Source organism: Theobroma cacao, chromosome 9, assembly GCF_053813885.1.
Source record: "Theobroma cacao isolate CCN51 chromosome 9, ASM5381388v1, whole genome shotgun sequence".
Taxonomy (NCBI): domain Eukaryota; kingdom Viridiplantae; phylum Streptophyta; class Magnoliopsida; order Malvales; family Malvaceae; genus Theobroma; species Theobroma cacao.
Window position 1 is genome coordinate 48,682,559 of NC_142647.1, and position 26,922 is coordinate 48,709,480.

The 26,922-nt window shown below is 36.0% G+C and overlaps 4 protein-coding genes and 1 long non-coding RNA gene across 7 annotated transcripts; 2 read left to right on the forward strand and 3 right to left on the reverse strand.

Annotated features, from left to right (window-relative positions):
* Positions 1–973: 973 nt before the first annotated feature.
* On the reverse strand, positions 974–4,023 carry LOC18590780 (kinase-like protein). Its single transcript, XM_018126944.2, has 9 exons — positions 3,762–4,023; positions 3,113–3,629; positions 2,525–3,000; positions 2,293–2,425; positions 2,131–2,199; positions 1,970–2,041; positions 1,814–1,885; positions 1,495–1,724; positions 974–1,344 (listed from the first exon to the last, which is right to left on the reverse strand). Exons 1-9 carry the CDS (start codon positions 3,823–3,825, stop codon positions 1,148–1,150), a joined length of 1,830 nt encoding a protein of 609 aa, XP_017982433.2. The 5' UTR covers positions 3,826–4,023; the 3' UTR covers positions 974–1,147.
* A 5,787-nt stretch (positions 4,024–9,810) lies between these two features.
* Positions 9,811–13,560, forward strand: HERK1 (hercules receptor kinase 1). 3 transcript variants are annotated; one of them, XM_088810343.1, is made up of 2 exons: positions 9,812–10,306; positions 10,717–13,560. In XM_088810343.1, exon 2 carries the CDS (start codon positions 10,734–10,736, stop codon positions 13,086–13,088), a length of 2,355 nt encoding a protein of 784 aa, XP_088666469.1. In that variant the 5' UTR covers positions 9,812–10,306; positions 10,717–10,733; the 3' UTR covers positions 13,089–13,560. The 3 variants fall into 3 exon arrangements, with proteins under 3 accessions (XP_017982637.2, XP_088666469.1, XP_088666470.1); XM_088810344.1 differs by having other exon boundaries at positions 9,814–10,306; positions 10,774–13,560; XM_018127148.2 differs by having other exon boundaries at positions 9,811–13,560.
* A 3,732-nt stretch (positions 13,561–17,292) lies between these two features.
* Positions 17,293–18,171, reverse strand: LOC18590782 (uncharacterized). Its single transcript, XM_018127151.2, has one exon. The coding sequence runs from the start codon at positions 17,941–17,943 to the stop codon at positions 17,509–17,511; it is 435 nt and encodes a 144-aa protein (XP_017982640.2). The 5' UTR covers positions 17,944–18,171; the 3' UTR covers positions 17,293–17,508.
* Positions 18,172–20,615: 2,444 nt separating this feature from the next.
* On the reverse strand, positions 20,616–21,183 carry LOC148761056 (uncharacterized). Its single transcript, XR_016028639.1, has 2 exons — positions 21,041–21,183; positions 20,616–20,939 (listed from the first exon to the last, which is right to left on the reverse strand). It is a non-coding gene; the product is annotated as an uncharacterized LOC148761056 (long non-coding RNA).
* A 291-nt stretch (positions 21,184–21,474) lies between these two features.
* On the forward strand, positions 21,475–26,885 carry LOC18590783 (calcium-transporting ATPase 4, endoplasmic reticulum-type-like). Its single transcript, XM_007016512.3, has 9 exons — positions 21,475–21,664; positions 22,022–23,537; positions 23,925–23,991; positions 24,092–24,213; positions 24,442–24,723; positions 24,808–25,185; positions 25,484–25,593; positions 25,847–26,075; positions 26,178–26,885. Exons 2-9 carry the CDS (start codon positions 22,125–22,127, stop codon positions 26,760–26,762), a joined length of 3,186 nt encoding a protein of 1,061 aa, XP_007016574.3. The 5' UTR covers positions 21,475–21,664; positions 22,022–22,124; the 3' UTR covers positions 26,763–26,885.
* Positions 26,886–26,922: the final 37 nt, after the last annotated feature.

The following is a 26,922-nucleotide window of genomic DNA, read 5'->3' on the forward strand; positions in this document are numbered from 1 at the left end:
AAGGTAGGACATACAATGTTTATAATACTAAAATTAACAAATACACACAATGTTGATCTACGATAAAAGAAAGTCAAATACTTATCTTCTCTTCCCTTGAATCTATAAGAGAAATATGATACTCTTCTCTTTCTTAGAATTTGTAAGAGAAATTTGATCGCGTTAAATTTTATTTCCTAACAATAATAAATTCTCTCTCCACATCTTTTACAGATTTTGAAAATTCAAAATTACCTCTAAAACGATTTTTAGAAAAGGAATAGAAATTGTAAACAGAAAACGACATTCTGACTATAAGCTACAATGGATTTAGGGAATGTTAAAGAAGTGAAGGTCTTTTTAGGAAAAATAAAGAAGATGGTAATCACTTAAGAAACGACAAACAATTAGTTTTTTTATTTATTTTTTGTTCAAGTCCCTAATTAATAATTTTTGGACATTTGAATGAATAAAGGAAAAAATCCAATTACTAATCAGTAATTTTTTATGCCACGTTAGTTATCACATGACATTGACGTTATCAACATGGAAGATAACGTGATATCAAAAATTGCTGATTGTATCGTTAACTAACGGAAGTTAGTTAACAGTTAGTGTAAGGAATTTATTTGATTCAAATAAAAGTTTATACATTTATTTGAATGTAATACAAAGATAAGGGCTAATTGATTTTCTTGATATGGTTTAGGAACTTATTTGCATATTTAATTAAAAATTATTTTAAAGATATCATTATAAAATATATATAATATAAAAAATTTTGATGAACATTTAAAAATATATATAATAAATAAAAAATTTTAAAAATTTGGAAGAAACCCTAAATGTATTGCCTCCACCCCTGCTTATTGGGCTACTTCCAGCGTCAGTCAATGAAAGATAAACCAAAGGTGATTTCTAAGGCAATGGAGCATTTTTCTGCCACTCGACGAAAATGCAAAACGCTAGCAGAGTTCACAGCTTCAATGTTGACTAGCAGGAAAATTTAAACTCATTTTTTTCTTCTCTTTTGATAAATCCAATGTTCAATAACACACTCTTTTCATTTATAGAGAATAGTCATTCACGTAATAACAATAACCAAAAAAGAAAGAAAGATGCCACTCTAACAGCTTGAGCTTTTTAAAGATCATGGCGATTCTCACCATCAATACCCGCCTCCCTGTTGATTTTGTTGATCGTTTTGGTCAACTGGTTGATCTTGAGCTGGTTGCTGCTCCTGGATGTTCACCCTAAAATCATTGACTATATTTTGAGCCATATTGTTAGCCGCCATCTGCATTGGCATTTGCATTTTCCCTGCCTGTGGCGTGCCGTTAGGCCTGTTGGCTCCTCCTGCTTGCCCTGAAAATAAACCCCCCCAAAAGTAAAAACAGGGTGACATTGTTTCTTAAACAAAGCTTACGTTTATCGTGCTTAATTCAGAACTTGATTTCTCCCATATAAAGAGGTGTTAGTTACTGTTTCAGAATACGTTTGTTTATTATAACTAACCTGCATTAGCGCCTGTAGTGGCTGCTGATTTTCTCTTATGATGAAGCACGGCAAAAACTCCGCCGATTACCCAGAGAAGTACAAAAATTGGAATTACGGTTCCAAGTATTACTGGTTGGTTGTTCTTCTTTTTCTTGCCGCTGCTTGAGGAGAAAGTTGGGTTATCACCATCTGCACTGGCTGTTTTGCACGACTTGCCAGAGACACACAAATCTGGATTGCCTGTTACACTGAGATTCATAACAATGAAAATGTGAATCATTGGAGAAATCAAACCAGTTTGTAGCATGATTGAATAAAGAAAAAGTAATTTACTTACACTAATTTTAACTTGGTATTCTTTGATATTGAGGAAGGAATTAGTCCACTAAGCTCATTATTAGCCAAGTTCCTGAAGGAGGAAGAACAATTTTAGTTAACTATCAGGAAACTGGAGAAAGAGAATTCTGATAAAAAGAGTGTCAAGAAAACTCACAATTGTTTCAGATTAGGCAAGGTGCCAAGAAATTCAGGAATAGACCCGATTAGGCTGTTATTGTGCAAATCTCTGCAACCAAAAAGATAAGATAATTTTCAAACACCAAATGATTGAGATCAAGCAGATTTAACTGATAAAGTTGGAGCTATAAAACTCACATTATCTCGAGGGCGGTCATGGAGCTAAAGTCAGGAAGAAAACCAGATAGACCAAAGCTACCGAGATACCTGAAAGATTTTTAAAATTCTAAATCATCAGGTTATCATGAAACTTAGAGTGCTTTTGTTAACGATTTAGCAAGAAAATTATAAGGAACTTACAATGCTGTTACTCTGGGCGTGGAAGCAGAGGTGCAATTGATCCAATCCCATGAATATGGTGAAGGAAGGCAAGGGTCACCACCCCAGTCTCCCAGTACATCAAATTCATTCTGCAAAGAGGCCAATCCTTCCACTAGAAAACAGCATAAAGAAATCAATGAACAAAAATCCCAAAATTTCATGTTTGGATATATGAAACATCAAGATAATTAGTTACGCCTTGGATACCTACCATCATCCCTATTGGTTCCATCTGTTAGCTCATCACTGACGGTAAAAACTTCCAGTGCATTGATAAGAGGAGGCAGTGTGGAAACAGAGGTGGCTACCAAAGAGAAGTTAGTGTTGGACGAGGCAGAGAAGTTGGCCAGGTACATTTCTCCTGCTTTTCCATAAGATGGGATAAAGGGGTTTGAGGTAGACTTGCCATCTATGTAAAGCTGAAAGGATCTTCTCTGGGTTGAATCAAGCACTGAAACTTCCGAGAAATACATGTTCATGTAAATAGGAACTTCAGTTGCGGGAAGATTAGTCCCTAATTGTATGGATATGGAAGTGCTGTTAGGGGCAAATGCATTTTTAAACACAGCTCCTGGAGGGTTATCGTCTAAACTAACATCAATGAATGATTCATCACTTGTGAGCACCGTGAAATCGCCTCCATTGATAGCTGGAACCCATATTCTGTCGTAAAGATCATCGCTATACCTAACAAGTACAAAAAAACAGAAATAGATTTATCAGTGCAGGGAGAAAAAAAACCTCAGAAAGGGAATCTGACGCTACGAATCAGATACTTTAGCTAAAGCAAAACATATACCTAATTATTTCTTTGGTGCCATAAGCAACCCTCCTCCTTAACATCAAAGCATAATTCGAATCAATATGGCCGTACATTTTCTCGTCTAAGCTCCGGACTTCGATAGCTGATATAAAGGGGAACATGTTGGGAGATGTCTGAGCTACACATACACTCACGGTGTCCCTCTTTGTGACATAAATAACCTCATGGGAAACAACTTCGTCACCTGAAGTCTCCACCGTGGCCCAATGATTCCCATCGAATAGTAGATCAAAACTTGGGGGAGACGATTTCTTGTCATAATTTCCATAGAAAAAGCTCGCCCGTACAAGAACCTGAGATCCCTTGCCAGCAGCAATGGAGTAACAGTTTTTCTTCCTATCAGTGAATACCCTCAGAGTGGTCATGGCTTGAGACACTGATTTGCTAGATTGCACCACCACTGCCTCGCCATGTTGAATGTAGTTTTCATCTCCAACCCAACCCATGGAATAGTCATCAGCGTAAATATCAGACTCTCCACAGTCAATGCTCACTGAAATTCACCATAGCAAAAATACTTTAACATTGATTAACTTGTAAAATAATTCAACAAAATTAAACACCATACAAGCAAAGCGAAACTTTAGTACAAGAAAATATCAAAGGCTTATAGATATAAGCTTACAATCAGCGTTAAGCGTGGAAAATGCAGAAGCTGCTATGATAAGGAATAAGAGATAGGTAGCCATGGCTGTTTAAGGGGGAGAGGGATTGGACAGTCGACATGCATGAGGCTTAATGCCCTTAATTTAAATAGAAAAGTACTGAACTATGCACTATTGAGTATTGGTTGACTATGACCAAGTCATGAGGTTAACAAAAGAACAAAAAACCAAAAAAAAAATGTCATGACTCATTTCATTATAGTTAGGCTTGTAACCTTAGCTTTGCTTTTGCCCAGCTCATGGTTTCTGGGATTTGGTGGATTTCCCTCAAGCTGGTTAAAACGAATTACTAAGGTTTTTTGGGTTATTGGTTTTTGAGTAGTAGAATCACTAGCTAGATTTATGCATTTGAGCTCGTTCTAAATTATGATTTATTTTTTTTTCAAAAACATAAATATAAACGTTCGAATATAATTTACATCCATTGAGGATGTATTGTATTATTTTATAAAAATAATGATAAAATTCATACGCGTTTAAAGAATGTGATCCATAGAAATCCATATCTTTGACCTGTAGAATAATGATGTGCAATATTATGTCTCTTTAGCTGTTTATCCCAAACACCCATTCACGCCATATTATAAGGATTGACATTGGAAGAGTTTCGTCAGTCAATGCCTTCAATGTTCAGTTTTTCCAAAAGCATAGAGCGTTGATATTCTCTTCCATTATTAGTAGGCATAACATAGCAAAAGTTGCAAGTTGCGCAGTGAACATGCACGTTGCTTCTTGGGCAACTAGCTGTGTTTGTCAACGAAAGGAAAACCAAGGGAGATTTCCTAAGGATATGCAAGCATATTGTCTGCCACTCGATGAAGCTGCAAAATTGCGAGCAGAGTTCACAAGTTGAATGTTGACTAGCAGGAAAATTTGAATCACAGCTTTGGAGTTTTCTTAGAGAAAAACCAAGTAAATTAAACAAGGGAAGACTCAAAGATCAAAATGCAAACAGGATAATTGCCCAGTACCTCTCTACTGGGAGAAGGTCCTGTCAATGGCCATTTCTTCAGCAGTTTGGATCAATTGTGCACTGGGGAGAATCCTAGCATTTAATTTAATGAAACCCTGGCCTTTTAATTATTATGTTATAAAGGTAGAAACAGCACATAGATATTTCTATCAAAAGAATAAAATTTGCAATAAGATACGATAGAGTCAACAACATTGCATATTCTTTTGATGAATATTCTTTTCATATATATTTTTTTTGGTTTAATTTAGCTTCTAATCAATACTAACTCATAGATCAAAATGTGGAAAGCCTTTGTTCATGGGATTTTTCTTTTTGGATATCATTTAATGGCTTAAAAAAATCACTAGTCAAGTTTAACTAACGGTTTAGATTCAAATCTTGAAAATTATAGGATTTTAGTTTTTATTTTCATAATGAACGTGTAAGATTGAGTATTAATTGGTTCAAATCAAAATAACCGATAAAAATTAATTGAATTCAGTTAATTTGGAACAATTTTTTATTTCAAAAGGAATTGATTAGGAGAAGTAGTTATTTAATTATTTCAATAAATTTTTTATATTCAAAATTTACAAGTGAAATGATCAAAAAAATTCATTATTAGTATATGTTTTAAATATAATATTATTGATATTTTTAAAATATACCTAAAAAAAATCTCTCATTCAAACTAAATTAACGGATCGAAATAAATAGATTTCGGTTTTTTATTTTTATTATTATTCGATTAGTTTTGATTATTTTTATTAAAATTTGATTAATTTAATTCTTAAAAATTTATACTGGCTCTATATTCAAAGCCTGAAAATCAATCATAGTATTACCTTTTTCCTTTTAGAAGGTCCACGATGCCCAATCACACAAGGCAAATCTGCCCATGTTCTTTTATTTATTTGGGCCTCTTCCAGTAACAAATGCTTGACATGGGCTTCAGACTTTATCCAATTGACTTTGGGCAACAAATAAAATCTTGAATGATGGGCCAATATTTTCTCTTTACTTTTCCCAAGCCCCAAACATTCGGTCAAATCAAGTGAAAATTGAAATCCTTTTAAGATCTTATATTTAATTTTTAAAAAATAAAATTTCAAAAAAATTATATAATATAAAATCAAACGAGATTTTAAATATACAAAAATATTCAATAACAAATTCGGCAAAAAAAAATGTAGTTATCTTAAGTTCTTCCCTTCTAATATATGAAATTTGAGTAATCAAACCATATATATGTTAGTAAATTAGGCATTTTTATATGTGTCTAAACACACAAATGAATTGATGGCTTGTTGATCAGTTTCCTTGACAATGCCTTAGCTTTAACATCATAATAAGGGAAGAAAAACAAACTGGGCATTAGCTAACATTGGCCTATCTGCCACCTTCCCAACAACTCTATTGATGTGAATGTTTCTTTTGACTTTTTTTTCCTCCTATTTGTCACTCCATGCAATCGGTGGTGAAGGTAAAAGTGGTGACAGTCCTAACTCTTTAATTTTTAATTTTTATTACTACATATATATAATTTAAGATATATAGATTTTTTATTCTGTGTAATTATATTTTAGTCACTTTTCATATAAAATCTTGAATTCATTAGTACATATATTAAACCCTAATTGATCAATTATTTAATTTTTTTCTGATAAATGGTGTGCATGCAGGGTGGTGGAAATTGAACTAAGTTTTGAATTTTGTTAAAAAAAAAAAGTTATGAAAGAAGAAGAAATTGATTTACATTGTCCATTCCAATTGAATTTGCATGCTTTATAATATGAAATAATAGAACAATAATAGCAAGTAGCTAGTTAGTGCTAGACAGTTGCAAAAAAAAAATGTTAGAGAAAAATAAATTGCTAAAAATCAACATAGAATTAATTGATATTGGGAGCCAGGATAGTACCCTAATTTTTCCTGGCAACAGCTAAGATGATATATTGGAATTATTGCTGGCATTCAATAGGTGAAAGTTATATGTATTATCCCAAAAAAAAGTTATATAAATGTGGATGAGTTTAGCCTTCCAAGTTGTTATATATATCATATTAAACTTTAAGTTATTAATTTAATCACTTCGTTTTCTTTCATGTCAAGTTAGGTGTTTTTTATTATACAAATAGATCTTAGTATTAATTTTTTTTAGTATTGTAGTGCGTTCAATGCACGCCTTGTCACGACATTTATCAAAAATCTCAAGAAAATTAACTTGATTTCGTATTTCTTTTAGTATTAATTGAATTAAAAAAATATGGGTTTTAATTCAAATTTTTTTTTTTTTTAGAATTTAAACCTAAAAACCATTGAATTTTATTACTAATAATGCCAGATTCTCTTAGTTTTGTCATTTTTCCAAGTGTTTGATTGATGCTTAAAACGTTAACGCGGCTGCAAACGTTAGCGAGAGGCAAGATCTGTCGTCCCCCAACATCTTGTTTTGTTACTGTTGTGGAATGTAGACTTGCTTGCTTGAAAGTTAGGTCTCCATTTTTCATGGCCTCCCATCTGTCTATAATACAAGACCAGAAACTGGCCTCCACGTACTGCCTTCCCTCGTTTCTTTTCCTTGTCTTTCCCAACAATTTATTATTCATTTCTTTTCTTCTTTCTATCCCTCGTCCTTAGCCGGTTGAAAGCGAAAGCTTGCCTACAAAATTAATTTAGTTCTATTATAAGTAAACAAGGTTAGGGTAATAAATCATAAATTATGAGTTAATTATTGATTAAAAAACAAATTATTATTTTGTATTGTTACGTTTTTTTTAATGAAATATAGTTTATGTCATTAACCTCTATTTTGTATTTGACATAATACTTAAAAACAATCTAAACTCTTTAAAATAATTCAAATAAATCATTATTTTTTATTAAGATCAATTAAGCTCTATGCTTTTATTTTGAGTTACACAAACCTTTATTATTAATGGTTGGTTATTATTATTAATTAAAATATCATTTAATTTTTTATACTACGTGACATAGTGATATGATATAATACATATTAATATAACATAATAACATAAGCACGTAATATTTGCATCGTTTACATCAGTATTATATCAACGTCACGTGACATAAAAAAATAAAAAAAATTAAATTTTAATTAATAGTAATTAGTTAAGTATTAATAAAATATTTATTTAACTAAAAATAAAAATATAAAGATTTGATTAAATACAATAACAGAATAAGAAATTATTTAAAATTTTTAAAATAATTTAAAAAAATTTCAAAACATTATAATCGAAAGTTTAAACATTTTTGTTTTGTAAGTTGTGCACCTTTTACGTGTTCAATTTATATACTCTAATTTATTAATACATTGATGTTTACCTTTCAAAAACAACACTTTAAAAATAAATTTATAATTGACTTTGTTAATTAATCCAAGCAACTAATTAATTACTACTAAATTCTAGATAGAGATAACCCCGCGGAAGGCTAAGCCAGAATCACGGCGAAACAAATTGAAAAGGAAAGTATAATTAATTAATTAATTAATTTAGGGATTTATGAGATGAAGAGGCAAATTCACATGGCTTACACAAATGGAGGAGTCAGTGGAAACAAATAATTATTATACGTGAGAGAAGCTAAAGCATCTAACCCCATTTTATAAACAAATATAAATAAATTGTTCATTAAGGTGGACTGACAGCAAATATTTGTTAGCTTTAATCAATCCCAACATTATGTAAAGTAAAGAAATAATTAATTGAAAACCTCAATAAATAAACAATTTAAGTTATTTTAATAAATCAACATTGAAAATTAATTCATCTGCCTGTGCTTTCACTGTCCATTTCGCTGTCTTCTTTTATAGTCTCAACACTCTTATGTTTTTGTTTTTGTAAATTTTGCTTTTTGATTTTAGAAAATTTAATATCATGCGTAAATTTCATGCACTATAATTATACACATTATAAATTAAATTAATATGAAAGAAATTTTAAAAAAATCAAACGTAACTATATTTTGATAAGTAATTAAGTTAATAGTATCGTGATCGTGATACACGAGTATCCTATTAGCACTATAATTGACTATTGAAATGCATGATTGAGTGAGAAAAAGAATACAAGATTTGCTAATAGAATTCCTTTGCTTAAATTCTCCTTGTTCAGACGGAGCAATGGATGGAAATCCATCCCCGTGACATACGCTTAATTTAAGCATGATTCTTCTTCAATGTCACAGCCATGGAACTCATCCTTTGACCATTAAAGGAATTGGAAAAGAGCAGCCCTGAGATAGTGAGAGATGAGACAGAACAAAAACAATGGGAAATATTATAGCAGCAAATATGGTGACCCTTTTAAATTACACCCAAATTATTGATTTGATTTCCTTTCAGAAAGGACATGGAAAAAGAGAGCTCAATGCTCTCTTATTGCTCCATTACTATTTTAATGTCTCTTATTTCGTTAAATTTTACATGTTATATTTTCAAATTTAAATATGACATTTTCGAGTTAAAATCTTAAATTTTAATTATTTTAATATTTTTTTAAACACCCAAATTAGTGATTAAAACTTTGATCCAACATCAAAGTTGACAGCTTTAAACAACTTTTTTGCAATCATTTGGTGAGACTGAATGAGTGGGATTGACCTCATTCACCACTTGAGCTCAAGTTGACATGTTTGATCACTAACTTAAATCAATAAAGATTGAGAAAAATAGAGTTTTGATTTCATTTTGTGAGAAATAAAATTAAAGTAAAGATAGTTGGGAGTAGTTGCCACTTGCTCTTTGTTTTTATTTAATTTTTTTAATGGTGTCACTGGGGGGTTGTTATCTGATAAGCTCAAGCTTTTTGTTTGTTTGTTGTGTATGAATTTCCATTAGGAAAACAAAAGAAAAGCAAAAAGGCAGCGACTTCAATCCACCCTTCCATCATCCATCACTTCTAGAAAATGTCAACTAGATATAAATTTCACTTTTTAATTTTCTTTTTTCTGATTTTTTATTTTTCCAATTTGAGTATTTGACATCAAGATAGCAAAGAAGAAGGCTTTACCTTCCCCAGTGACCTTTTGGAAACCCCATTACCCCACTAGCAGTAAGGAGAATAAATAACCTTTCTGTTACTACCCACCACCATTAAAAGCCATAACAAAAAACGTCTCGCCTTAAATATGCTACTTTCTTACGAGTTACGACCCAAAATTTACTTTTATCCAACATTGATTTACCAAACCTGAAATTAGACATCTAAAAAGTCGGGTTTTTTTTTTCTTGTCTTGGCTTGTTTCCAGTTCTGTTCCACCACCTTTCGACTCCTTTGTGTTCTGTTTTATTTATTCATTTTGCTTCCCCCATTTATTTAAGTACATAAAAAGTCTTGGAAACTGTCAATATCTGAGGTTGTCACCAGGTTCATACCAGCTTGTGCCTTGTAGGATTTGTGCACCCGATCTGTATTGAAAATCGCAATTGAAACCCTGTCAAATTCCCATAGAGGTGCATAAAAGATTTGATTTTCCACTCAGGGGGCTCCTCTCACACGGGTTTCTCTCTCTTGGAGTTCAAAGGTTCCATCTTTTCACTTCTTTTATTCAGTTCTGTTGATGGGTTTTTCTCATTTTAGCTGCTTTTGTTGACATTCTGTATAAGAACCTATGTTGGAGCTTACATGATTTGTCTAGGTGCCAGTTTTTGTCTTCCTTATTCAGTTCTCTTAATTGATTTTTGATTTCTGCTATGGGTTGCTATTAATCAGTAGTAGTTTCTGTAAGAACCCTGGATTTCAGCTCCTGTTGAGCACAAAAAGATTCAGCCTTTGGTGTTCTGTTACTTTTCTAGGATTTTGAAAAGATGGGTTTTAGAGTACTTGAATTGCTTTTCTGGGTTTCTTCAGTCTTGTTTTTGGCATGCTTTGCTAAAGAATTTACACCGGCAGACAATTACTTTATTGATTGTGGATCACCTACTAATACTACAGTGGGTGATCGAGTTTTCATGGCTGATAACTTGGCCTCAAAATTCCTTTCTACATCAGAAAATGTTCTTGGAAACACTTCAAAAGCTGTCACGTCCTCTGATGATTCACGACTCTATCAAACGGCAAGAGTCTTTACTGGTGTCTCTAAGTACACATTTTCTGTCAGCCAACGAGGAAGACATTGGATTCGCCTTTATTTCTATCCATTTGTTTATGCTAGTTATAATATGAGTTTGGCAAATTTCACTGTATCCACAGAAAACCATGTCCTTCTCAGCAGTTTCGGTGTGCAAGCTCCTCTTGTCAAAGAATTTTCTGTTAATGTAACCTCCAATACCCTTGTCATCACATTAAGTCCTTCGGAGAATTCATTTGCTTTCATAAATGCCCTAGAAGTTGTTTCAGTCCCTGATGAGCTCATTCCAGATGGTGCCAGTTCTGTTAAATCATCAGTGGGATTCCAAGGCCTGATGCGGCAGGCGCTAGAGACAGTTGCTAGGGTGAATATGGGGGGACCTACAGTTTCATTTCAGAACGATACCCTTGGGCGAACATGGGTGCCTGATCAGCGTTTCCTTGTAGAAAAAAATTTCGCCTTAAGTGTATCAAATACTAATGCTGTCAAGTATGTGGATGGTGGGTCAACAGAAGAAATTGCTCCAACTTCTGTCTATGGTACCTGCACCAGGATGAACTCCTTGAATGACCCCAATAGCAACTTCAATGTGACCTGGGATTTCGATGTGGATCCAGGATTTCAGTATCTTGTTAGGTTCCACTTTTGTGATATTGTCAGCACTGCTCTTTACCAGCTGTACTTCAATGTTTATATTGACTCCTCAATGGTTGTTCGGGATCTTGATCTGAGTACTTATTTGTCATCTGTTTTGGCTGGTGCGTACTATATGGATTATGTTACAGAGTCAGCTACTAGCAGTAAGATTCGTATAAGCATTGGCCCATCTAATTTACATGGTACTTACCCGGATGCCATACTAAATGGGCTGGAAATCATGAAACTGAACAATTCTGATGGCAGCCTTTCCGGCTCAGGAACTGTCATTGCTTCTGGTTCAAGTTCAAAGAAGAAAGTTGGTGCTATAGTGGGCATGAGTGTTGGGTTGGCTTTAGGAGTGCTGTTGGCAGGAGTTCTCTTCATGTTTTGTAGAAAAAGAAGACAACTGGCACGCCAGCGCCAATCAAAGACATGGCTTCCATTTTCAATTGATGGAGGAACTTCTCACACCATGGGGAGCAAATACTCCAACGGAACAACTGCTAGTCTCATTTCAAATACAGGCTACCGCATTCCTTTTCTGGCTGTTCAAGAAGCCACAAACAACTTTGATGAAAGTTGGGTTATCGGGATTGGAGGCTTTGGTAAGGTGTACAAGGGAGAACTGAATGATGGTACTAAAGTTGCTGTTAAAAGGGGAAATCCACGATCCCAACAGGGACTTGCTGAGTTCCAGACTGAAATTGAGATGCTATCCCAGTTCCGCCACCGCCATTTGGTTTCTCTTATTGGTTATTGTGATGAAAAGAATGAGATGATCTTGATTTATGAATACATGGAGAATGGGACACTCAAGAGTCATCTTTACGGCTCAGATTGTCCAAGTTTAAGTTGGAAACAAAGGCTTGAAATATGCATTGGAGCAGCTAGAGGACTCCACTACCTTCACACAGGCTATGCAAAAGCAGTTATTCATCGTGATGTGAAGTCGGCAAATATTTTACTTGATGAGAATCTCATGGCCAAAGTTGCTGATTTTGGGCTGTCAAAGACAGGACCTGAAATTGATCAGACCCATGTCAGTACAGCAGTGAAAGGAAGTTTTGGATATCTGGATCCAGAATATTTCAGAAGGCAACAACTGACAGAAAAATCTGATGTATATTCATTTGGAGTGGTTTTGTTTGAAGTTCTTTGTGCAAGACCAGTAATAGATCCAACACTTCCAAGGGAAATGGTAAATCTAGCTGAATGGGCAATGAAATGGCAGAAGAGAGGACAGTTGGAGCAAATAATTGATCCCAACCTCGTAGGAAATATCAGGCCCGATTCTCTAAGGAAGTTCGGGGAAACTGCTGAGAAGTGCTTGGCTGATTTTGGTGTTGACAGGCCCTCCATGGGAGATGTCTTATGGAATCTGGAGTATGCTCTTCAACTTCAGGAGGCAGTTGTTCAAGGTGATCCAGAAGAAAACAGCACAAACATGATTGGCGAGATTTCTCCTCAAATCAACAATTTCAGCCAGCTTGATCCCACTGTTTCTTCAGCACAGTTTGAGATGTCAACTGTGGATGACCTCTCAGGTGTTTCAATGAGTAAAGTGTTCTCACAGCTGGTTAAGTCTGAAGGCAGGTGAGTTGTATGAGATGGAAAATCCTATGGGTAAAGCTTCTCTTTTGACAATGCTTACATGGTTTTCTCTGATTAATCACAGCTTGCCACATCTGAGTAGGTAGGATAGTTTTTCTTTATTTTGTTTAAAAAGGTGGGATGGTTCAAATTGCTTTGTTTTTTCATTGGTAGTATTAGTATGTCAGTTCATCATCCTATACCATGATGTGTTTTGCTTGGTTAGTCATCAGACAAGCCAGAGAGAGGCTGTGCCCATACTGCAGAGGCAACCGTTCAAAACTATTTGTGTTCTAAAATGTAACTGCATAAAGAGTGTTTATGGGCTCTTTCATGTACAGCAGGGGTGGAAGTTTTAAAGTGAGCTTTAGGAAATTGACAGAGATGTTGCAATTTAAAAATTTTCCTGTAGCTTGTTTGTTTTCGACTTGCAATTCCTATAACTTAATTTGCTATAAGGTGCATTTCGACTTTTGCAAGTAATGGGTGTGTGATTATTTTCAAATTGATTCTTTTCTTAACGTTATCCTATTTTCTACAGCTTGGTGTACTTTTATCTCTTTATATTGCTGCATCAACATGAACTGTCGAGATAAAATTGTTCTACCAGGTTGTTGCATAAGTACCCGATGACCTGCTTAGCGGCTAATGCATGATTCTTGCTTAGAGCCTCCTTTGTTCTCTTTAAGATTGGGAAAAACCCATCTGTGAGTTTCTAAAAAAGGACACCTCCTTAAAGATTTCCTGGTTCAACCACCTTTCACCATGGAAAACTGCACACTTCAAGCAATTTACTTTACCTTTATCCACTAATTTTGCAAATTAGTAAGCCTAATATATTTGCACCCAAAAAATAAGCCACAACTTACAGGAGAAAGAAAAGAATTGAGCCAATGGCTTTTGTTTTATTGAAGAACAAAGTTGATACAAATCAATGAGTGAATCATGGAGTCTGTTGCCCTTGAATCACATCTAAATAACTTGATTAATTCCATTTTCCAGTTGTTTATGAGTCTGCATTTAAATTTCATACTGCAAAGCAGTTCTGCCCTTGTATTATGCATTTGCAGTTGTCTGATGTTTCCAGTTTACCTAACATGATTGTGAATGATGAATTCAATGGTTGAAGCATTACCTTGCACCACATCTACTTGGCATATATACAGGTATCCCACTCTCCATACGTTCAAACCAATTATATTTATATCATGCATGATTCACAACTAATTAAATTATGACAAAAAAATTGGAATCTCAAGCATTATTTGATAGGATTAAGAAGCAAGCAATGACAACTCTTTTTGTTGGCTTTCTTGAAAGAAAGTTCTAACTTTGTTCTCTCACATTCATTCTTCCACTAAATAATATCTGAACTCTGTATTACAGCAAATGATAATCACTGAGCTTCCTGGTGTTGGTATAAGGGCCAATGCCAAATAATAGAACACACTATGCTCTTGATTAAGCTAATAATTGAGTTGTAAATTAAATATACTCTTTGTATTGGCTTGCTTTGGGATCTTGCTATTGAATTTCGTACTTGTTTTAGAAGCAACTCAAGTACTCAGACCTACTCGTGCAAATGAGATATCTTATATTGAGAAAATGAAAATTATAAAGTAAATGGGCCAGTTAATATATATCCTACAATCATCCTTGAGAATAATTGATTCCACTAAACAATTTTTAATCCATTACCCATCAAAGAGCAGGCTGCACAGCAACAAATGATGGGGAAGCATGAATGCACATGACATGCACCGAATTTGCCTTAAATCTTTATGGATCCAGCCCAATCTTGCGACTAGAGTAGGCTGCAAAATGGGCAAAAATTCATGATGAAGCCTGCTGGAAACAAAGGGTACATGATTCAGCAAGCAGGTTCCCTAGTTTCACAGTTTCTAAAGGGATCTATATGCACTTATATTGGGTAAGGTTTTGTTTCATTTCTACCCCATTTCCTCTTCCAGAACAGACAAGGTAATCTCCCATGTAGGTACAGATTCCAAAGGAATTAAACAGATATTATCTTTTGAGTTTTTGACTCACCAATTATTTGGTATAAATTGAAAACAAGCATTCAATTTTTTGGACCCTTTTCTCATTAATTTGAGGTGTATATGCCCATAGAAAGTCATGGATTTACATTTGGAAGAAATTATGAGAGTCTCACAGACTCATGTTTATCTGTCTCTCTGCAAATGAGTTGGCATGTGGGTAATATATTGACTATCACCAGACTTCATTTCCCTTTTGTTCAAGATTAAAACGTGGTGTTATTAGTACTAAACAAACCTATTAGTGACATTGCACAGTACTGTCTAATTCTTTTTGTGGATTATGGTTTTCTCCACTTAAATTAGATTTCTTCAGAGATTGTTTATATCTCCTTCCCTCATATGAGTCATATCCCCACCTCCCCTGTTGTCTTTTTCTTCCACTTCCCTCTAAATTAAGTTTACATACCATCCATGCATTGTTGTTTTCAATTCTGATATATATGATCAAGTAGTTTGATGGTATATTCTTATTTCAAAGAGCTTTGACATGTAAAGGTGGGGAAAGAAGATGTGCATGCAGGCTGTCAGGTTTTCCTGTTACAGCCCTAGAAATGCAAAGGAAGAATGCTAACTAAGCCCATAGTTGACTAGCAATCAACCTTATCTTCTTCATCTTTTCTTTCTTTTTCTCAGAAAAAATTATACTCAAAGAATTTACCTACTATCCCACTATCACCATAAGAAATCGCAATTATGCCAATGTCATCATAGCATTTACTATATTTTTTTGTGCTACATGTCCCACAATATTGAGAGAAGAAAAAAAAGTAAGAGGTAAGACATTGGCAATACATGGAGAATTTGTAATAACTAATCTGTTTAATTACAATATTATAAGCACATTGTTTACCTACTACAGTCTCCAGCTCTTCATAGTACATTTCAGTTTGCATAAAACTCAAGCAACTTCAAAGCTTAACAGGAAATCCCAAAAATGGTTAACTTATAACAACCCAAGCCATAATTTAGTATCCTAAGCACTGATTACTTCCAGACATCATGCTCCCAATAAGGTACATTCAAAATACAGACAGATTAAGGAAATATATAAAATTCCAAAGTCGATTACCCAAAGAAAACTTGCTTTGTAAGTTCCAAACTCCTTTCTTGGTCCCTTTTACACTAAAAATACTTTCATGATTGTTTATAGTATGATTGATCCTCAACACTTTTGCTTCCTTTTTTTTTTTTTTTTCTTATGGCTTACTTCTTCTATTCATGAGTCATGATACCCCCCAACTGGTGGTGACCCTTTCTTCCCATCCCTTTCAAGAGAGGAAATAGTCAAAGAAACATAGAAAGTTAGGAACTTAAAAGCTAAAGCCATGTGAGAATTCCCCAAAATCTTTTGGCCCCAACTTCCACCCACCTCCACCATGCCACCATCATGTCTTTCTTTTATTTCACACATTTTTGCTCTACTCTTTAAAAATTAAGATCTTCTATGACCTTTAGACTTTTTGGTGTTTAATTTAATTCCACATCAAAGTTCATGCCCAACAATGCTTGTGTATTCTTGTTTTGTTGTTACACATGAATGAGTTGACCCCATATTTTAATTATTATATTAACCCAAATATATAAAATAGGGGTGCTGGTAGTGATAGGATTAGTTAATTTAGTATGAAACACTTTGATTTTGATCATATCCTTATTTCTGTAGAGAACGTTATGGCGGTCTAAAATCTTGATCTTCAAGTGACTCATCCAAGCAATGGCTGTTGACCCTAGCCATTGTCCAGAATCAGTGATTCTATAATATTTTTCCTGTAACTGTAATTAAGAAACATTCCCTCAAAAACTTGCACTGAAAGTCAGCAGAGGTTAGGATGTTTAAGTGTGACTACGTACAGTTACATGATGAAGATTCATCGAGGCTAGAAGGGGGGAAAAGGATAAACGGTACCATTTTGTTTTTTTTTTTTTCCAATAGTAAGAACCATTGTTTAATCAAAAAATGGCCAAAAAACAGAATCACTTAGCACGAATGGGGCGAGACGAACAAGAATTAACCAGCTGTATTGTTCTTCCTGCTGTGGCAAATGTGATCAGAGACAGACATATACTTGAAACTTTCAATGGTGAAGAGTTTACAAGGTGAAAATGGAGAAATTTTATATATGATATGTGATTTCTTTTCAACCAAACATATTAGCATAAAGCCATTCCTTGATAATATTCTGTCTGTACTACAACCATTAACATATCATCACCGCATAACCATTAACGAAGAAAATAACATAGAGGGAAAGGAAAAGAAGGCATCAAATAAATAAAAACTTAATGCTATTAGAAAGTTATTTAAAAAAAAGGAAAAAAAAAAAGAGAAAAAGGGAAGCCCTGAAGGCTGAAACTGATCAGAAATGTTCAATCTCCGTGATCAGCCACATCAACCTTGGTGGTGCAAGATAACAGCCTGCGAAACATGGCCAACAAAGCAGCACAAGAGACCTCTTTGGCCCTCCTGAGCACCATACACTTCTTCTTCTTGGCGACAGTTTTGGACTTCCTTTTCCTTCTAGGACTCTTCACCTTTTCCTTCTTAGCTCTGCCGAAACATTTTGTTTTTTCAGGCTCGGTTTCATTCCTGTGAAACGTGTAGCTCCTGAGGTACATTTGCCTGCATGAAATGCTATCAACAACCCTGGGATGTGCATGACAGCCGCCTCCCCTGCGCCCTTCAGAGCTCAGTGACCTGACAAACTCAGCATCTGATTCCGGCCACTTGTAGAGGTTCACGTAGGTTGGCCTGACTGGGACCCTAGTGTCATTGATGCAGTTTGAGATACAGGTTGAAGCCATTCTGATTTTGGGGGGTCAGGGTTCAAACTTTCAAGTGATAAATACGGGTAGCTTTGCTCCTAGCTAACCGGCTTTTAGAAAGAGTGAAAGACTGCTTCAAATGAAAGATAAAGAAAGAGAGATTGAGAGTGAGATACAGGGGGGAGATGCTTTCCCTACAGGGGGTTTATACAGTGGTTTTCTCTTTGTGCAAAAATGTAATGATTTGGCATCATTTGGTGAGTGTATGCATGAAGAAAACAAATTGTCATTTTGGGTCCATATATTTATTTGGATTTCTATATGTTCTGCCCCATGGTCCCATGCTCATAAACCAAGTAACTTTCTTCATAGTCTTTGTTAATTAAACCTAGTGTCATTTGATTGTTCTATGTTGTTAAGCAAGGAGCAAACACGGTAGAATCTTACGTATTTGAAGTTTGTTCTCCAATTTTTTGAAATTTTAAGGTCATTGTCGTTTGAGATTTGGGTTCTTTTATAATGATTTTTAATACTAAGGGTGAATAAATACTAGTAAAAAGGAAATAGGAGATGAATATCTTGTGCCAAACGAGTAGGGATAGGCTGTTGCAGAGTCAAAGATACAGATGAATCAATGGTGGATTCCATTTAGATAGTGCAACCGTTAAGGGTTGAAACAATATATACTAATATTATGCCTTGACCCCAGGCAGCTGTAAATTCATTGCAAGAAAGGAAATATGTAGAGAAAGAATTGCATTGAGCGCCGTGCCTTTAGGCCGAAGTTATCCTTCTGATTTCATGCCACCAGGCTAAGATGCTGCTGATGCCGCCAGCCATGAACTAAAAGCGGAGATTCTTGCAATTTATGGGAGCCCTGTAAGCATACAAAACCCTAGGAATGCATGATCAATGTCGAAGTCGACCTAGCTCTAATCAAAATAATATAGTAACAGATTAACAAGGACAAGGGAAAAATAGGAACCAATTGAAGTTTTATGTTCATTTGTCTCCTGTTGCAAGAATTACTATCTTTTGCCCATATTGGAATTGTACTGGGATCTAAAAGTTTTTTTGGTTTGGTCTGACTTCTGCCGACTCACAGAAAGATGGTAGCAGTATTGTTTTGGCCAGGCAGACTAAGATGAGGAGAAAAGGATCAAAGCCGATGTGCATTCAGGGCTTGAATTGGGCATTGGTCCACACTGTTTTGCCCAACGCAAGGTCGAAAGTATCCTGGTTGAGAGAACAATCCGGGGCTAGAAATTAAAGATATGGGCTGGGTTCAAATGGGGAAATGGAAATGTGAATTCAACCGGGCTTTGTGGGGTCATCTGAAAGATTGTCTCGTGAACAAGATCTTTAGAAAATAGAAATAGAAACTAGAGTCCAGGAAATGGGCGGGACCCAAGAGGTAGTTGGCTTGGTCTTGTCTTCGTTATGAACTGATCTCTTTCACCTTGTCCGCTGACAAGTTTCCCACCATCCGAAAAATCAATGACAATTTCCAACCCATACTTGCTTTTCAGTTTTGTCCCATTTTTCCCCAAGGGAAACCGAATTGTCGTTGCACTAGAACATTACAATTTGATGACCTGGTTCTTCCAGGCATGAAAGTGAAATGCAATTTTCCATTCATACCAATTTCATGTCAGCTAAGGAAAATAGATTCATGTAAGTTTCCTGGCAACTAAGTAACATTGGAATGCCACTAGAGTCATGGATTGCTTATTGGACGCAACCGAGTCACCTTGTTCCTGAAGTTTTTCAATAACTTATGGAGATGGGTATTGCAGCTATCCCTTCCAGGCAGGTTCCCGTAGACCATAGTGGAGTTGACTGCTGAGTGCATTGGAGAAAATAAACAGCCCTTGTAGACTTTCAGTCTGCAATTTATTTGTTTCTTCAGAATGACAGAAAGAGACAAGAAGAAGGTAACATTATAGCCGGTTGAAAAGTCTTTGGCAATAGGGTGAGAAAAGAACTTGTTCCTTATCTGAATTTGTTACTTCGGTTTACACCAAGACCCCAGCATTACTGTCACTTGACTTCTGAGTTTGGGTGCAGCTCGACTATGCCATTTCTTAATTCCACCGAATGCAAATTGAGTGAAATCAATGTTTCTAGCATGTTAAATGGACTAATGAAGCAGAAATGTCCCAAGAAACTACTGAAGAAGTTCAAGTGATCATGATTGAGAATACCAGAGGATCTCAAGGATTGCCATTGGATAGTGAAAATAAAACAAGGATTCATTCTTTTCACAGCTTACCCTTGCAAAAAACCATCATACACTGTGGAGGTCAATAATTGTGGAGTAGATGCCCTGCCACATCAATTTAGATTAGAATAATACAGTGCCCCCAAACACCGAAAGGTCAATGTAGATTGTAGGGTGCACCCTCATTTGTCAGTACTAGTCCCACCACCTCCTCTTAACTCCTATATCTATTCTTTTCTTTTCTTTAGGGCCTATCTTTTCTTGCATTGACATAAAATGTGGTTTAGCCATAAAGATATGAGCAGTAAACTTCTCTTTTCCAGATTTCAACACACCATAGCCAATAGTCACAAGGAAGAAGAAGTATGGGATGCAAATTTTTGAGTCTTGTGGGCCAATATTTATTTATGCCTTATCTGTAAGATATGCATTAGTTACTACTGACGCATAAAAAAAGGCAGCACACTATTAACTACAGAGAAGCATCAAGTTACGTGTCGCTACATTTAGCAACTTTCTACCTAATCATTGAATTTTCCAACTGACTAGATAGCAGATACCAACACTATAATCGGTGTGGCTGAGAGTTTACAAGATTTATCAGCTAGAAACATCATCAACTTTAAGCCTGTTTATCTGATCTGCAAGAACTTGAATTGGCTCACAACCTTATTAAGACATCAAACTTGAAAATTATGGACTTGGGCATTGATTTTTATAGCCATACTCATCCTCAAAACTCATTGAAAGCAAACTAGACTTGCCTACGTAATCAAGTTTGATGCCCAAGGTGAGACTCCACCCAGTTTCATTCCTGAAATTAATGATAGTTTCCAAGCATTGGGAAAAGTTAGCATGCAAACAAAGAAAACCATTGATTTTTAGCAAATATTTAGTTGCAAGAAGTAAACTTACTCCATGATGCCGTATTCCCACAAGCAAGCACCAAAAAGAATTAACTTAAAATGGTCACAAAATAAACAGAAGCATGAACCCGGAATAACAGAATATGCCCCAAAATGTTCACTAGTTTTCTAATGGCAAGGAAAGGAGCAGGAAATTTCTTAAGCATTAATTAAATTAAATTCCTCAGAAAACAAATAAAGAAGAGAAAAGAGAAGTGGAGATGCAGTGCGAGAGGCCACAACCATTGAAGCGAACAGGGCACCTCTAATGGCATGCCACATTGGAAAAGCCCTCGCAAAAGCAATGACTTTAGTGGGCCCCACTTTTGTCTATTTGTGCACGTGGAGAGACCCTGTTGGTTAAGGCAATGTGGAATCTAGGTTCTTCTAAAAGACAAAAGACACACGAGAAAACAAATGCTTGTGGACTGTGGAGAGAGCGAGGTTCTTTAGCCATTGAATCGCTCTTTATAAATCAGATCTCTCTCTCTCTCTCTTTCTCTGTCTCTCTCTCTGTATTTATTAGACTCTTAAAGCTGTAATTTTTGTTTTTACAAATTAAAAGAATAAGGGAGAGAGAGAGAGAGAGAATGAATTGGTAGCTGAGTGGGAAGATAGAAACTCCAAAATTCTGGTAAGCACAGACCCTAATTCTTCGTTGCCTTTGATAAATTTATTTTGCTCTGTTTGGTTGCTGAGAAGATTTAGTGAAGGGAATTTTCTTTGTGGGGTGGGGAGGTGGGGAATTGTTTTTTGATTCATAGATTTATCAGGTTGTTGATTTTTAATGTGTAAAAACTGAAAGGTTTAGCTGAAACTAAGAACTGTTGGTAATTGAAGAAAAAGGGTATCTTTTGTTTTGCTTTTTCATTGTTTTTCTTCTTTTCTAAGTGCCCAAACGGATTGGTAGAGTTTAATAGTTAGAGGGGTGGGGGCGTTTGTTAATCTGCTTTGTAGATCATGATGTTTCTTTAAATTTCGTTGCTTTCAGGTCCAGTACTGAAGAAAGGAAACAAAGTTTCAACTTTGATCTTCAGCTATTTTGATATTTCTTTATTTACTTGAAGAATTGTTTGCTTTGACATTGAATTTCAATGGGTAGAGGAGGGGAGGACTTTGGGAAGAGAGAAAATGCCAGTGCTGCCTCTTCCAAGCAAGAGTCTTTTCCTGCTTGGGCTAGAGATGTGAAACAATGTGAAGAGAAGTACCAAGTGAATCGAGAATTGGGATTATCAAGTGCTGAAGTTGAAAAAAGGCAGCAGAAATACGGATGGAACGAGTTAGAAAAACATGAGGGCACGCCAATATATAAACTGATTTTGGAGCAATTCAATGACACATTAGTTAGGATATTGTTGGTTGCTGCAATTGTATCATTTGTTTTGGCTTGGTATGATGGTGAAGAAGGAGGGGAGATGGAGATAACAGCTTTTGTGGAGCCGCTTGTGATTTTCTTGATCTTGATAGTGAATGCCATTGTTGGAATATGGCAAGAAAGCAATGCGGAAAAAGCATTGGAGGCTTTAAAAGAAATTCAATCGGAGCATGCAAATGTGACTCGAGATGGCAAGAAGGTCTCAAATTTGCCTGCAAAGGAACTTGTCCCAGGTGATATTGTAGAGTTGAGAGTTGGTGATAAGGTACCTGCAGATATGCGGGTTTTGAGTTTAATAAGCTCAACTGTAAGAGTTGAACAGGGGTCATTGACTGGAGAGAGTGAAGCTGTGAGCAAGACTGTGAAGGTTGTTCCTGAGAATTCAGATATTCAAGGGAAGAAATGTATGCTTTTTGCTGGAACAACTGTGGTCAATGGAAACTGTATTTGCTTGGTCACCCAGATAGGCATGAATACAGAGATTGGGAAGGTGCACTCCCAGATTCATGAAGCATCACAGAATGAGGAAGATACCCCGTTGAAGAAGAAGTTGAATGAGTTCGGAGAGGTTCTAACAATGATAATTGGAGTGATTTGTGCATTGGTTTGGCTGATTAATGTGAAATACTTTCTTACTTGGGAATATGTTGATGGTTGGCCAAGAAACTTTAAGTTCTCATTTGAGAAGTGCACATATTACTTTGAAATTGCTGTGGCACTGGCTGTTGCTGCAATTCCAGAAGGTTTACCTGCAGTTATTACAACATGTTTGGCACTGGGAACCCGAAAGATGGCTCAAAATAATGCACTTGTTCGGAAGCTGCCTAGTGTTGAGACTCTTGGTTGCACAACTGTAATATGTTCTGATAAGACAGGAACTTTGACTACCAATCAGATGGCTGCCTCAAAGCTTGTTGCTATTGGTTCAAGGCCTGGCACTTTGCGATCTTTTGATGTGGAAGGAACTACTTATGATCCTTTTGATGGGAAAATACTAAGTTGGCCTGTTGGTCGAATGGATGTCAATCTTCAAATGATTGCTAAAATTTCTGCTGTTTGCAACGATGCTAGTGTTGAGCAGGCTGGGAATCATTATGTTGCCAATGGAATCCCTACAGAGGCAGCACTAAAGGTGAAAATACCCCTTTTCTGAAATTGAATCCTTTTAGTCTGTGTATATTGCATCTGTTTGAATGAACTCAAGCTAACATGGAGCATGAGAAAATGTAAAAACTTAACTTTGAACCTCTTTTTAAGTAGCTTTTTTTGAACTTCAATTCATTTTTTTAAATAATAGAACAGGAGCGCATAAATCTCAGCATCAACAATTCCATTATTTCCTTTTACTGCATCAGATGCATGCTGCTGTATACAAATAAGCATGGCTTGTTTGCCCATGAAATCTGTGATGTGTTTTCTAAATGTGCATAGTGTGAACATTCAGTTTTTTATTTGAAAGGTTCATGTTGCATATTTCCCTCACTGAGACATATTCCTATTTGGTTTTTTCTCGTTCCAGGTTCTGGTTGAGAAAATGGGATTTCCTGAAGAGTATGGTCCCTCTTCAGGTCATGGGGATCCTCAGCGTATGTTAGCTGGTTTCTTTCCTATAATTGTTATCATTCTTAGGTGATGATTTCTAGATCTTACTGAGCTTTCTCATTTGCTTTGTTTTGCTGCACAAAGGTTGTTGTCAACTATGGAGCACAATGGAGCAAAGGATTGCAACACTAGAGTTTGACCGTGACCGGAAGTCCATGGGAGTTATTGTGAATTCCAGCTCAGGACGAAAGTCATTGCTAGTAAAGGTTGATTCATCTCTTTTTTCTTCATAACATCAACTGTCCACTTGTAAAATTAAAGATTTGACTTTTGAGTGTTTAGCTGCTCATTTGTACTCGTCCGATATCCTTTTGCTTTTGGGTGCCAGTAAACACCCTAAGTCAAATCTTAAGATGATGCTTGCTTGCTGGTATAAAGTTCATGTGCACATCCTTGACATATATCACTCTAATTTTACATGGTTAATGTTGCAGGGTGCTGTAGAGAATTTATTGGAGAGGAGCTCTTTTATCCAGCTTCTTGATGGCTCTATTGTAGAACTAGATCTATATTCAAGGGATCTTATTTTACAGAGTCTTCATGAAATGTCAACAGATGCATTGCGTTGTCTTGGTTTTGCATATAAGGAGGAGCTTTTTGAGTTTGCAACATATAATGGTGATGAAGATCATCCTGCTCATCAGCTTTTGCTTGATCCATCCAATTATTCTTCGATTGAGAGCAAACTTATTTTTGTTGGCTTAGTTGGGCTAAGGGTGAGTTGCTTCTGGTTGTATTTGTATTTTTGTTTTCTTACTTCTGTCCAACCTTTATGTTAATCACTTGATCAAACTATCAAGGATCCTCCTCGGAAAGAGGTTCGTCAAGCGCTTGAGGACTGCAAAGCAGCTGGGATTCGTGTTATGGTCATTACAGGAGACAACAAGAACACAGCAGAAGCAATTTGTCGTGAAATCGGTGTATTTGGATCTCATGAAGATATCAGTTCAAGAAGCTTAACAGGAAACGATTTTATGGATCATCCTGATCAGAAAAATCATCTGAGACAGAGTGGAGGTCTCTTATTTTCTCGGGCTGAACCAAGGCACAAGCAAGAAATAGTTAGGTTGCTGAAGGAGGATGGTGAAGTGGTTGCAATGACTGGGGATGGAGTTAATGATGCTCCTGCCTTGAAGTTGGCTGATATTGGAGTAGCAATGGGCATTGCTGGCACAGAGGTATACACCATTATTTTCTCTATATATATTTTATTTTAATTTGGTGGATTCCATCCATAGTGTCCATCTGGTTACTTGCATCTTTTCATATGTTATTTCGTTTGGTGCTTGTGTGCCCTGTTTCACTACTCCATATGTCGGCTTTCCTTATGAAGTAGCATTTTGCCTATTATCAGGCTATTATAGTAGTATTCTACATCCTGAAATTTAGTATACTAGTCTTAAGATATTCATGATGCATTAGTTTCTTATTCCATCCTCTCTCTCACACACACGTTCGTTGCTTTATTCATTCCAGGTTGCAAAGGAAGCCTCTGACATGGTTTTAGCAGATGATAACTTCAGCACTATAGTTGCTGCAGTAGCTGAGGGCAGATCCATTTACAACAATATGAAGGCTTTTATAAGGTTGTTATTTTTTTTTTTTTGTATTGTTGCATATCTTCTTGGTTTTGTGCTACTGTTTTACTGAAATAACAAATTGCATTGAGTCTGCTTTATTAAAGACAAAGCTACATTCATTCGAAGCTAGATTCTAACTCAATGAAGCATATGCAGTCAGTGTTATCTTCATACCTGTTTCTTTTTCTTCCAAAAATTTTGGTCAATTTGGATTATTGTTAATTTGCTACGTAGAGTGACTTACTTCTCATAATTTCAGGTACATGATCTCCTCCAATATTGGTGAGGTTGCTTCTATATTTTTGACAGCTGCATTGGGTATTCCAGAAGGCATGATCCCTGTTCAGCTTCTTTGGGTTAATCTTGTTACGGATGGACCTCCAGCAACTGCTTTAGGGTTCAATCCCCCAGACAAAGACATAATGAAGAAGCCTCCAAGAAGAAGCGATGACTCGTTAATCACTGCTTGGATCTTATTCCGATACCTGGTAATTGATCTATACTTGTTCTTTGTTCCTCTTACTTGTTCTTGACAACTTAATGTGGAATTACCGAAGATGTGAGCTGAATTGATTCCTACATTGGTGCAGGTGATTGGATTATACGTCGGGATAGCAACAGTTGGGGTATTCATCATATGGTACACACACCACAGCTTCTTGGGCATTGATCTGAGTGGAGATGGCCATAGTCTCGTTACCTACAACCAGCTTGCCAACTGGGGTCAGTGCTCTTCTTGGGAAGGTTTCTCAGTGTCACCATTCACAGCAGGTTCCAAAGTGTTCACATTCGACACAAACCCGTGCGATTACTTCCAGGCAGGGAAAATCAAAGCCTCAACTCTTTCCCTCTCCGTCTTGGTAGCCATTGAAATGTTCAATTCCCTTAACGCCCTCTCCGAAGATGGAAGCTTATTCACAATGCCACCTTGGGTCAACCCATGGCTTCTTTTAGCCATGTCGGTATCGTTCGGCCTACACTTTCTGATTCTCTACGTGCCATTCCTTGCTCAAGTGTTTGGGATTGTTCCCCTCAGCCTCAACGAATGGCTCCTGGTAATAGCTGTTGCTTTTCCAGTCATTCTGATTGATGAGGTTCTCAAATTCATTGGAAGACGTACAAGCGGGTTGCGGTATTCTGGGGCAAGAAAATCATCAAAGCATAAAGCTGAGTAATTGTTAAACAGTAATTGCAACAACACTAGAAGATCAAGATAGAACTTGCATGGACGTTTCAATTGCTTTTGTCTCCACTAAATTTTCCATAAATTCTGATTTCTTTCTACTGTTTCTGCTTCATGTTTCATCCCATTCAATTCTGTTTGCATTTCATTCA

Bases quoted from the DNA above. Each gene is read 5' to 3' on its own strand.
- LOC18590782 (XM_018127151.2), bottom strand. From the start codon at position 17,943: ATGGCTTCAACCTGTATCTCAAACTGCATCAATGACACTAGGGTCCCA.
- LOC18590783 (XM_007016512.3), top strand. From the start codon at position 22,125: ATGGGTAGAGGAGGGGAGGACTTTGGGAAGAGAGAAAATGCCAGTGCT. The intron at 24,724-24,807 runs GTGAGTTGCTTC...CAAACTATCAAG, and splicing joins TTGGCTTAGTTGGGCTAAGG to GATCCTCCTCGGAAAGAGGT. The intron at 25,594-25,846 runs GTTGTTATTTTT...TCATAATTTCAG, and splicing joins AATATGAAGGCTTTTATAAG to GTACATGATCTCCTCCAATA.
- HERK1 (XM_018127148.2), top strand. From the start codon at position 10,590: ATGGGTTTTAGAGTACTTGAATTGCTTTTCTGGGTTTCTTCAGTCTTG.
- LOC18590780 (XM_018126944.2), bottom strand. From the start codon at position 3,825: ATGGCTACCTATCTCTTATTCCTTATCATAGCAGCTTCTGCATTTTCC. The intron at 3,630-3,761 runs GTAAGCTTATAT...GGTGAATTTCAG, and splicing joins TTCCACGCTTAACGCTGATT to TGAGCATTGACTGTGGAGAG. The intron at 3,001-3,112 runs GTATATGTTTTG...TGTACTTGTTAG, and splicing joins GGCACCAAAGAAATAATTAG to GTATAGCGATGATCTTTACG.